The 12,943-nt window shown below is 41.5% G+C and overlaps 1 protein-coding gene across 1 annotated transcript in view; it reads left to right on the top strand.

Moving 5' to 3' along the window:
* The window catches only part of VWA3B (von Willebrand factor A domain containing 3B), a 210,539-nt gene extending 198,761 nt beyond the window's left edge, over positions 1–11,778 (top strand). Inside the window, exons 27-28 of the mRNA XM_069073058.1 lie at positions 6,076–6,085; positions 10,617–11,778. Coding sequence (XP_068929159.1) covers positions 6,076–6,085; positions 10,617–10,964 — 358 coding nt within the window. The 3' untranslated portion in view covers positions 10,965–11,778. The remainder of the gene's footprint in view (positions 1–6,075; positions 6,086–10,616) is intronic.
* Positions 11,779–12,943: the final 1,165 nt, after the last annotated feature.

Genomic DNA, 12,943 nt, shown 5'->3' with positions numbered 1-12,943 from the left:
CACTCAAAACTCTCTTCCCTGTTGCCTCTGGGATAAAAAGCCTCAGTCTGGCATAATAGTGATAATAATAATATCTGTAAAATGCATTTTGTAAACATAAGTTATCTGATTTGATCATCATCAATAACCCTGTGAGATGTTGTTATTATTATTCTCATTTTACAGATAAGGCTAATTAAGTCCCTCGCCCAGGGTTCCCTAGTTAGAAAGCATCTGACACAGGATTCAGATTCTGAGTCTATAAGCTGCTTTGAAGTCTTCCATAATCTTGTTCCCACTTAACCTTTCCCAGCTTGATTCATGTTCCCCGTCTTCATCTTCTCTCCCTTCCAGATAAAGCCTCTACCTTTTCCTCCATACACAACATTCCATGTCCCACTTCCCAGTCTTTGCAAAGGTGTCCCCATACAGCTGTGTCTAGAGTGGGCTCCTTAGGACATCTCTTAGAATCTCCATTTTCCTTCAAAGGACAACCTAGGTACCCATTCCTAGGTGAGCCCTCTTCTGATTTCTCCCAGGCATGCGCTCCAAGATAAGTTACCTTCTCATGCTTGAAATTACCATGTATGTATTTTATATTCTCAGTTTACATATTACATCTCCCACCAAAATGTTAGCTTTTTGAAGGCAGAGACTTTCCTTTTTGTATTTGTATACTTTGAACCTGGGACAATGCTTTCCATACAATAAATGCTTAAAAAGTGCCAGTCATATTTGAAACAAATATAACAAGGCCTGGGTCAGCTAGGTGGTGCAATGCATAGAGCATTGGGCTTGGAATCAGGAAGACTCATCTTCATGAGTTCAAATCCAGCCTCAGATGCTACCTGTGTGACCCTGGGCAAGTCACTTAACCCTGTTTGCTTTGGCTTCTCTTTTGTAAAATGAGCTGGAGAATGAAATGGAAAACCATTCTAGTAACTTTGCCAAGAAAACCCCCCAAATGGCACCGCAGAGAAATGATTGACCCACAAATAGCAGGACCTAGCACAGAACAGGCACTTAAGAAATGGTTATTGATTGATTTTTTTTGGCATCTGTTTGTGAAAAGTTTTGTGCTAGGCCTGTATTTACAAAAATGAAATGGGACTTGGTCCTTGCCCTTGAGGAATTTACAGTTGAGTAACTCAGACAAGCTAACCTGAACAGGAGGCAATGTGACCCAAAAGAGCAGATGGCATTGAGTGTGTGGGTGAAAGGTGTTTTTTATTTGTGGCGCTGGTGGCTTGTCAATTCAGTCACATAAAGTAGCCCCGACTTCCTAGTGGTTACATTCAGCAATCTGAGGCAATCGAGAATGGCTGATTCATATCGAGCCAGTTCAATGAATGGTTTCTTTGCCCGTCTAACGGGCAGATTCACAGTCAGCATGATGTTGACCGACTTCTCTTTGTCTATGGCTCGTGTTTTCTGCTGCAGGGTTCTGCATAGTTAGGTAGCTGGTACTCTCTAAATCTCTAAGCCACCATAACTTAAAGACCGGTAAATCTTCCCAGCATGCAAACCTCGACATCTAGAGCCGCTTTCATTAAAGGTCGGTGGCCATTTGGCTTGCCTCAGCAAGGTCGCTTCCCTGGGGGATAAAGAACCTGCTTCTCTGCCCAGTGCAGAGAAGACCTGCCATGAACCATGGGCATTCTACATACATGCTGTTGTTTTGTTGATGCTGAGTCATTTCATTCGTATCAGACTCTCTGTGACCACATTTGGGGTTTCTTGGTAAAAGTTTGTCAAGGTTTGCCATTTCCTTCTCCAGCTCATTTGACAAACAAGGAAACAGAGTCCTACATACAGGGTTAAATGACTTGCTCAGGGTCCCACAGCTAGGTCAGATTTGAACTCAGGAAGGTGAGTCTTCCCGATTCTAAGTCTGGTGCTCTATCCACGGTGCTGCCTAAGTTATGGGCACAAGTCTAGCCCCCCAGGAGGCACTTGCTTTGAGGGTGCAGCTGCTGGGAGGTTCAGAAGCATCTGCTTGATGGTCACACATTCCTCCATTGGTGCAGCTGGTACCCAGATATATATATGCCCAAAAGGAAACAACTGTATGAGTTAATTTCAAAATTCTTCTGTTCTGTCCAAATGTGTTTAAAATCTTCTGAGGGGAGAGAAAAAGCACAGTCCCTTTAACAATTAAAAGGTGATCTGCTGGAGGCTGTTGCCAGGCAGATTCAATGGATTGGGTGCCTGCTGTATGCAGAGGGAAATAAAAAGTAGACTCACGGACCTTATGGCGCAGAAAGAAATAGAGATAAAAGATGAACAGCTGCAACAGCAAAAGTAGGGAGGAATTCGAAGGTCAATGTAGGAGTGAGTGGCTGCCAGAGAAGCTTCTTCCTGACTGGAGGAAAGGTTGTCTTGAGGAACTCTTCCAGGAGGGCTTCTGCCATCATCTGTCAGCCTCTCTTTAGGTAAACCTTGACCTAGTCACACAAGGTTCACATCAAGGGAGAACCACAGCAAAAGCAAAGCATCCTAACTCTTTGATGGGGTGAACAGGGCCTGAGGCTGGGAGCTACGTGCTTCCCCCCTCAGCTTCCGGAGAGTACTGAATTTGGAGTCAAAGGACCTGTGTTCAAGTCCTGACTCCACTGCTTGGGCTGCCTGGGTGACCCTAGGCAAAGCAAAGAAGGAGTCTTTCTCGGCCTCAGTTTCTTGATCTGTGTAAAACGAGGAGATTAAATTGGATCAGTCTTCTAGTACACGTTAGTTAGCATTTATTAAACATTTACTAAGCGCCAGTCACTATGCCAAGCACTGTGAATATAAGGAAAGACATGGCCCTGCCCTTAAGGAGAGCATAATCTGATGGAAAATGAAGCAATCTCTGAGGCCTCTTCCAAGGCCAGATCTGTGGCTATGAAACGTGCAGCGCATATCCTGTGGTGTGTCTCCCTGCGACCTGTCGCACCCCAGCAGGACACACCAACGTAGAAAGGAAGAGAACCTGCCAGGGAGTCCCCTGTAGCCACCTTGCCTCACTGCTCTCAGAGTCCTAGCTGACTCTGCCTCAGTTTACTCCAATGCTGTAGAATGGTTAGAAACACCCTCCAATGGACCGACATCACATTGCAGGGTAACCCAGTACAGTGTCTGCATGTATTCCTTCCCACTTCCCATGGTCCCATTTTGTTCCTTTTTCCACGTGGCTACCATTTGTGGACTTCTTGTCCTTTTAGGTACCTACTGTGCAGGCAACAGCAGAAACCAGAGTCCCTGACCTCCAGGAGTTTGCATTCTACCTGGGTTTGGAGGTGGGGATGGGAGGGAGAGAAAATTCATACATAGATGAGTACATGAAATAAAACAAGGGGTAAGATTTCACAACGATTTTAAAGCTACTGTATAAGAAAGGTGAATAAAGGAAAGAAAATGGAAGTGGCAAGTTATAGGCCAGTGAGCTTGACTGTGATTCCTAGCAAAACTCATTATCAGAGAGCTTGTTCATGGAACATCTATCTAGGAAAAGCTGTGATTGTTTGACATCAAGGGTAGTTCATACCAGAACCTCTGTTTGCTACAGCCCCTCTGAGTTCTTGCTTTTCAAATGGAATTTACCAGCTGTGGACCAGTGAACTTCTCATTTGTAGCAGAATTCCAAAAATGAATGATTAGAAAGCCTGTTAATGAGCATCTAGGAGAAGTAATGGTAGCTTGCTTTGCCTTCATCAATTCGCTCTGGCGGGTCATTGTCAGAACAATTGATCGATCCCCCCTGTGGAGAGACAGCTCACTGGAGACATCAAGGAGATGTAACAAGAGATACCGTAGAATAGGCCCTCTGTGCTCAAGGAGCCAACATCTGACCATCGAGATGACCTCAAAGTGTTGCCTCATCAGCCAGTCTAAGGAACTCACTCTTAGGGGATTCAGGCACCTAGAGCTGCAGGCCAGTAGTTCAGCTGGTGCATCTGATCTGACGGAACTGGTAGATGGCAGGTTAGTCTTCGACAACGCACTGAGCCAGCATTTCACTCCGGATCGAAACACCCGACCACAACCTCAGATGTAAGACTCTCCCTGATAAGGTCTCCCTTTTGGAAGGAATACGACTTCTTGGGAAAGTCAGAAACACCGGATCTAATAAAATGAGAAGTAAGGCTGGTTCTTTTTCCTTTCCTTAGGAACAAATGCTCAGCTAGAAAGGAGATGGTTGTATTCCTGATGCTTTAGATTTATATCTGCCTTTAGGGTCCAGCAATATTCTTTTAACACATGAGCATAACTGTTTAATCTCAGGATGGTGGGTCTGGAGAAGTTGGCTCTAAAGAGAACAGTGAGCTAATGTTCTGATGTCTCAGCTGTAGCCTTGGTTCTGGTCTCTACTTCTCTCTCCATTCCCCATTACTCTTTCACAAAATATTAGCATCTCATTAGCTTTGTTTCTGGGGATCCATTCGATGGTTTCCCAGGAAGCCATTTTGCTCTGCAATGACATGCTGGTGGGAATCATAATTCTCAAGTTATTTAATGCTCCTTCTTTTATGCCACATTACCTTCCTTCACACCATTTTTCCTGCTGTGCCTTGAGAAAGTCTTTGATTGAAACATAAAGATTTGACGCTGTCTATGAGATGACTTGAGATGAATCACTTCCCATAATCTGCCACTGCCGGGAATAACTGTTTTCCTCTTAGAGAAAGCCGAGCATTTGAAGTCATTAAACTATGCGGTCACAATTGTTAAGCTATTGCATATCATTGGTTAGTTTTGTGATTTCAGTGAATGTCAGGGGCCCATTGGCCCTTCTTGAGAAAAATCTGAAGGATCAAATGTACCATTTCTAACCCTGCTCTTTGAGTGCACTCTAAGAGAAAACCGAAGGATTTTGCCTTCACGGGAGGCCTCTGCTACTGGAAATTTTTATCATCCATGTTTCAGGATCCAACTTTAAAGTTTGAGGGGAAAGAGAAAAGTGAGTAGAAAGGGGCATACCCTTAGCTACCTTTCTGATGCAACAGTACATTTTTGGAATAAAACTCTTCTGACAACCAAGATGATAGAGTAGAAAGCATGCTAAATTTGCAGTCAGAGGACATGGGTTTCATCCTGGTTCTGTTTTTTTTCCATGTGCCCCTGAGCAAGTCATTTCTTTATCTCTCACTTAACCCTGTTTACCTCAGTTCCTCATTTGTAAAATGGGCTGGAGAAGGAAATAGCAAAACACTTCCAAATGAGGTCATGAAGAGTTCGTCATGATTAAAACAACTGAACAGCAAGAAAATGTTGTTCAAGAAATGGTTGGATGAGATACTTGCTCAAGTCCTTTCCTATCTCTAAAATCTGAAAATAATTGTTTTCCTTATACACTGCTAAGTGTCACAGTGACTAGAATGATGGAACTAGAGTCAGGAAGACCTGAGTTCAAATCTGGTCTTATTCTATTACTAGCTGTGTGACCCAGGGGTAAACCACTTATTAACCTTTGTCTGCCTCAGTTTCCTCATTTCTAAAATGGGAATGGGGGCGGCTAGGTGGCACAGTGAATAGAGCACCGACCCTGGAGTCAGGAGGACCTGAGTCAAATCTGATCTCAGACACTTAACACTTAGCAGCCGTGTGACCTTGGACAAGTAACTTAACCCCAATTGCCCTACCTTCCCCTCTGCAAAAAGCAAAAATAAAATAAAATAAAATGGGAATAATAACACCATCTATTTCCCAGGGTTATTGTGAGGACAAAATGAAATGTTTATAAAGTGCCTTGCGGACCTTAAAATGCTTTTTAAATGCTAAGTTATTAACTATTGTTATATTAGACCAACAGATCTCAATCACTGTTAAACATTGTACGCTCCTTAAATTAAGGCTATGCTTATGAATGTCGGCTCTAGAACCTGCTGCTCTGCCTGGTCCACTCACTACCCTTCTTCCAAGCACAGCTGGAGGATGAAGCCCCTCTGGATTCTGCCAGCTGAAATGACCTTGTTTTACTCAACATGAACTTATTTGTCTATGAGCTGTATCTCCTCAGTAGAATGGAGCTCCTTCGTTTTAGACATTGTATTCTCGGTACCTTGCACAGAATAAATGCTTAATAAAAGTCTATTTAATTAAATTGAACTTAGAGTTTAGGATACACACTGTGAGATGCACAGAGCTTATTTAGCACACTGCCCAGGGCACATAGTAGGCATTTTATAAAATGTTTATTGATTGAGAGTTTGACAGAGAATGCACTTATAGCAAAGGTTTGAGCAATGAAGGAGAGGTCAATGCTGATCACACAAGAGACAGTTTTATTGACGTCACTTTGGAACCTCCCTTTGGATATTTCCTGGGTGACATCACAGAATGTCAGTTCTTATCCCTGATTTATATTTGGGAAATTTGAACCCAGAGAAACCTTTTGTGAAGCGATCATGCCTAACTCCCTCTCAAGCTCTCATTTTATTTCAGTGAGAGACAGACATTGGTCTATTTCCCACTACTTTGCCCTCTTTCCTCTTGTGTCAATTATTGTCTTCCTTCCTTCCTTCCTTCCTTCCTTCCCTTTCTCCCTCTTCTCTTCTCTTCTCTTCTCTTCTCTTCTCTTCTCTTCTCTTCTCTTCTCTTCTCTTCTCTTCTCTTCTCTTCTCTTCTCTTCTCTTCTCTTCTCTCTCTCTCTCTCTCTCTCTCTCTCTCTCTCTCTCTCTCTCTCTGTCTCTCTCTCTCTTTCTTTCTTTCCCTTCCTTCTTTCCTTCCTTTTTTTATTTGGCCTTCATTATCCATTATACCTTGGCATCTTAGGTCCTGGGGCTGGACTAATTGAACTAGCTTTCACTAAACACATGGTTTGGCTTTTGTGCTTAGGCAAAATCGGGGAAAGAAAGGACAGTGTTCATTGGGAACGATGTCTCCTCCATCTTCAGGGAGGTCATGCCTCATTTAAGGGATAACTCCAAGTTTCTAGCCACTTAAAAATGGTGTGGTAAGGATTTTAACCACCCCCATGCTTTCCTCATAGCAGACTTTTCTTGGGTAAGTTCATGGATACTTGTTAGGGAAGTATAATAGTTTATATGCCATATATCGGCTTCTTTCTCACAATTGCATTTTATTGTGAATTATCCCAAGCTGATATCAAAGCAAACCATTTTCTTGAGTATAAAGGAGTTTCTGGTTATTTGACTCAAGATTTACCTTGATCATACTTCCTGAGCACTGTCTATTTTCTTAATTTAATTTTTAATTTATGGAATAAAACAAGTATGTCCATAACATAGTACAATAAAGATGATTGCACATGAAACTGTAAATCTATCTTGGACAACTTGCTATTCCTTTTAAATATATAATAAAGTCATCATGTCAATTTCTTTTTTTTCCCTTTTTTATCTTCTCTCCCCTTACCCCACCCTAGAGATGGCTACCATTAGACACAACTAAGTATATGTGTGTATGTTTATATGTGTGTATATGTTTATATGTGTGTGTCTATTTTACACACCTATACATGTATGTAAGCACATATGTATATGAATACATACACACATGCCAATGTATGTTTAACGGTAGCTGTGTATGTGTGTATAAAGTCATTCTATCCATGCTTCTATTTACCAGTTCTTCTTCTGGATGCAGAGAGTATCTTTATATGTCCTTTGTTTTTAATTTATATGATTTATATCTATAATAGTCAAAGTGACTTAGTCGTTCAAAGGCATTCTTTTTTTTTTTTTTTGCTTTTTGGAGGGCAACTGGGTTTAAGTAACTTGCTAAAGGTCACATGGCTAGGTTTTTTGCTTGTGTGTGTTAAGTGTCTGAGGCCGGATCCGAACTCAGGTCCTCCTGATTCCAGGGCCAGCACTCTACTCACTGTGCCACCTAGCCGCCCCAAAGAGTATAGTTATGTTTTGTTTTGTTTTGGGGTTTTTTTTGCTTTCTTTATTTTGGAGGGCAATTGGGGTTAAGTGACTTGCCCAGGGTCACATGGCTAGTTTTTTGTGTGTGTTAAGTATCTGAGGCTGGCTCCGAACCCAGGTCCTCCTCACTCCAGGGCTGGTGATCTATTCACTGCACCAACTAGGTGCCCCCAAAGTCATTCTTAAGACAATATAGCTGTCACTGTACACAGTGTTTTCTTGGTTCTGCTCATTTCACTCTACACTATTTCATGTAAGTCTCTGTTCTTTCCAAGGAATGAACATTTATATCAATACTAGAGGCCCTTTCCTGAGCCAGATTCTCCCTTTCCATTCAACAGATTTGGGAAAAAATCAAACAAAACTTCAACCACTTTTAAATAATGCTATTCTTTGAGAGATAAGCATAGGATCCTGCTAGAATATAATATGTACAGTGTCTGGAGCCAATTAGAAATGTGGGTACTCAAAGCAAACATTGTAAATTGTTCCTAGGATGATAAGCAGCATGAAATACATGCTCATACCAACCTTTTTCAGCTCATTTGACTTAGGGGGTTGAGGGGAGAGGATTTTTGACACAACAGGCCCTATGGGAGGAGGGACTTCAGGACACTTTCCCCTACAAGGGGACACAGAGATCCAAAAATAATGGACAGAGATCCTGGAACTCTGAAAGGTCATTGATAATGGATCAAGTCCAGAAAGAGCTTATCTGTGGTGTGGCCACGGCAGGGTGGAAGCATGCTATCCAGTCGCTTCCTCTCTTAAACAGTAATTCTTACTAGCTAGATGAAAAGATTAGCCTTTTTTTTAACCTGCTGAAGAACACCAGTGCTGTTCTCTAAATTTCAGATCCCTGAGATAAAAACTCTGGTTATCCCACCCTCGTGGTAGCTCTGACAGGATCTATCCCTGATTGAAACAAGAAAAAATAAGAAAAAAACAATATTGCTTTTTTTTTTTTTAAGGCATACCAGAACAACTCAACCTATACATACAAATAACCACTGCCCTTCACTGTAGTTTCCTTGGAAGGTGGTGGGTACATATTGTTAAAAAAATGGTGCTGTGGCTGAAACATCTATGAAAACTTTTCATTTGAAACTGTTTACTTTTAATATCCTCAATAACCATAGAATCACAGATTTAGAACTAAAAGTGACTTTAGAAGCTGGTTAGTCTGAAAATCATTCAGAGTCATATTTGGCTCTAAATGGAAATAATAATGTATAAGAATATAAATCCATGTAAATAAAACGGATGATTAAAGTGAATATACATTGACTTTGGCCCCCAAAGGAATATGAGTCACAGTATAACTATACAGGAATAAAGTAGGACTTTTTCATGGGATTCATCAACAGGCTATGAAAACGGATTGGATATAGGCATTTCCAAATGTTCTAAGGAGGGGCAGCATCTCTTGAATACAGAATCTTGTATGTGTGCAGACTCTTAAGGTCCTCATTTTGAAGAGCTCAACACTTAGTGTGGACGCATAATTTCTGATAACTGTCAAATATATATCAATATATTGTTACTTTATAATCATACTCTATATTAAATTTTAAACTTAAAATTATATACATTAGTGATTCACTAATTTGTGATTTCATCTATGTGGGTACTCCCTTCACTGATTCAGATTATAATTTAATACACGGTCTTTGGGAGTTGCTGTGTATAAAAAATTCATCCCCTGGGAGCCAACCTAGTGATATGCTGTTCTAGATTTAGAGAGATAGTTGTTGGCATATAATTCATCAGTGGATGCGTACTCAGAGCTGTAACCAATAATTTTTGCTCCTTGGGAAAGTAACACAACATGCACCCTCCATTGTGTGTATGTTTGTGTGGAGGGAGTGGTCAATGCAAGCAGTGCTGGTTAAGGAAGAAGTTTATTACAATCCATTCTCTGATAACTGCCTGTTTTAATTGTTCTCACCAACCATGTGCTAAACGTTATTATTTCTGCAATGCTGAAAAATTGAAAATGCTGTCAGTACTCTCTTAAGTTTGACACCTTCCAAATTTTGTACTCTGGGTAAAATGCCAGTCACACTGCCCCAGTTAAAGCCTGCACAAAACTTTTCCAGCTTGGTAGGACCCACCAGGACTTGTGTTTCACTGGCATGCTCTATTTTGTTTTCAATGTTTAAAAATTTTGAAAATTTTATGACGTGTACCTGTAGATAGAGACATTTGTGGGTCAGGGTGGCAGAAGTGGGGAGAGGGAGTCAGTCCAAATGAGGATAAGTAGTCACTCTCCTCTCAGAGTTTCAGGTTTATATATCATGTATTGGGCATGACCATTTTGAATATTTGGGTAGTCCAGCTAGAGATGGAGAGCACTGTATGAAGTAAAGGAAAGTCCAATCTGGTGTCTATGTAACAAGCCAATAGATCCCAATGCTTTACATGGAGGGGCCCAAGCAAATTTGTTGAATTGCAAATGTCAAACCTAGTTGAAATTATGTGCTGGTTCTTCTATGTCCCCAAAGTCTTATAAAAATGACTTGAGCAAAATAAATCCAGGCAACTTGAAACTTTGGTGGTAAGATTATTTTCAGTGTGCATGTGTGCGCATGTGTATGTGTGTGCATGTGTGTGCACGTGCGCGCGTGTGTGTGTGTACATGGAATGATTGCCAGACAAATGTCCTGAAGCCAGCTTCTAAGTTTGTATTTACGTGTCACTGGCCATGTCTGTCCCCCTTGTGCCGCTCAGCAGACTCCATGTAACTCCAATTTCTTTTTTTCTAGGCAGGAGGAGGAGATGGATTCTTATTTTACCCTCTTTCCTTTTGAAGAGGTTAATACTGGCCCATTAAGAGATGCAACAGATGAGAATTCGAAAAGGAGTAAGAACAAGAAGAAATTTGACATAAAGAAGCAGTCCCGAGAGGTCTTGGCCTCAGACTCAGAGAACAGTCCCTGTGAAGCTGAGACACACACGTCTTGCTCCAAGGCAAGGGGCAGGCCAAGGGGAGGAGGGTTCCCGGACAGAGTTTCTAAGGAGAACAGTAACAAATACACTCAAAGTTATACTGCCCGGATTCAAACTTTCCCAAAGTGTCAATGTCAGTCTAAAGCCCTGCACCCCAAAAAGTCGGTTTAAGTTGTTCTACTTAACTATTCTTTCCCTCTAGAAACAATTTTAGGACAGATTCCATTGAGCTGGTCCTTACATCAGACCTACCATTTGCACTAGCTTGACTTACTTTGGGCCCACTCAAAGCTCTGGGGTGATCCTGAAAATAACAAGGAGTTTCCTGATCATCGTTCAAGACCATCATGGCCACTGTACTTGCAGCCCCGGTAGAATGAGGCATTCACCTTTGGTTGGAACAACCAAAGTTTGTTGTATGAAGTAACATATCTGGTTCACTTCCATATGAATTTTTCATGGTTTGTGGCCCAGACCAACCAAGAAAGAAACAAGCAAAACCTTTAATCTGCATTTACTTTCCCAAATTCTTCTGCTTTTTTAAAAAAATAAATAAACAGCATATTGGCTCTTGCCTGATCATACTTTATCCCATTCTGCTTCCCAGGCCTCATTCCTCTAGCTAGACAGGAGCTTTTCCCACAAAGTGAAACCCCTGGTCACTCTGGGGTCACCTTCACACTCTGGGCTTTGGAGTTATTAGCGTCTACATTTTACCCAAATTATCATCAGTGGGTTTTAGAAGTTTTCTGGAAGTCAATGTATTGTTAACCCAGTTAGGGTTGACTACAATCAACGTGTGAAATTGCTCATTGTATATCATAATGATTATTTGGATTGTTATCTCACTCCAGATACTGTCCTATTTTCCACCAGGCCAATATTACCTGATTTACCGGCACCTTGGAATACTTCAGGGCTATTCCTAATTCTTCCTATCAGTTGCATAAACTGTTGCATAAATCTCTTGTCAAAAGTACAGAACCAAAATAAAAATCTTACATTGGAAGCATTTCCTAAGCATGTGTTTGTTACTGCTTTGTTGCTTGAAGCACCCAAAGGCTATGATGTGGAGCTGTGTTCATTTCCATGGGCTTTTCTGTTGTTTCACACACAAGAAGAAAGAAGTGCTATTTCCTTCTTCCTCTTCATCAGTAGCCCCTGGACTGGTAACAATGATACTGATTATTAAGAAGAAATACACTGGGGTGGCCAGGTGGCGCAGTGAATAAGAGCACCAGCCCCAGAGTCGGGATGACCTGGGATCGAATCCGGCCTCAGACACTTAGCACCCACCCAGAAACACCTGGCTGTGTAACCTTGAGCAAGTTACTTAACCCCAATTGCTTTAAAAAGAAGAAGAAGAAATACACTGTCTCCCCCCCCACCTTATTTAAACAGAGAGTATAGTTCCACATATGAGAAATTACAATCCAAATATGAACCTCTGTGCACCCATATACCCATGAAGGCTAGAAATCATGAGGTATCTGATGATAGTATTGTCCCCTCCAAAAGCTCGTGGAAAAGCTCCCAACCTGATATCCCAGGACCTAGGCCTTGAGTTCAAGCTTAGTTACTTAACCTGTTGTGATCTCGTGTTCTCATCTTTATTTAACCACCAGATAGCCTTGTTAATCGATAACCTTGTTCAACTCACCCAAAGGGCCAGTTCTTAGAAAGCACTATGTTCACTCTGGAATTTCTGCACTCCATCCACCCTGTGCTGGGAAAGTATCAGGCTCTCTAAGGCTCTCAGAGAAAAGGTGATTTTCCATCCCCTGGCTCTGCCTTTCCCTGAGGGGCCACATGTGTTTTTCTAATTTGAGGAGTGTCATCCTTGAGAATCTACCCAATCAGAATGAGCTTTTTATTCCACTGACCTATCTGCTAGAAACTTGCTATTCTCCTTGGATCTGTTCTGTTTCACTGAGCCTTACTCACATGACTATGGTCTAATGAGATTTCATGTACCCCGCAATCACCATAAGAACAAATGTGCTTAACTATATATAGTGTTTTATCCTCTGTAAAGAATGAAAAGGGACTCTTGTGCAATGAAAAATCTCCTGCACATATGCCTGCCCCCTAGCTTCTCCTAAGACCCCAGCCACTTGTAGATTATACATAGGCACGTTATGAACCTAGTT

This window comes from Petaurus breviceps, unplaced genomic scaffold (genome assembly GCF_028583685.1).
Source record: "Petaurus breviceps papuanus isolate PSGF00001 unplaced genomic scaffold, PetGlider_PUasm1.0 90849, whole genome shotgun sequence".
Lineage (NCBI taxonomy): Eukaryota > Metazoa > Chordata > Mammalia > Diprotodontia > Petauridae > Petaurus > Petaurus breviceps.
This window is presented reverse-complemented; position numbering and strand designations above follow the sequence as displayed.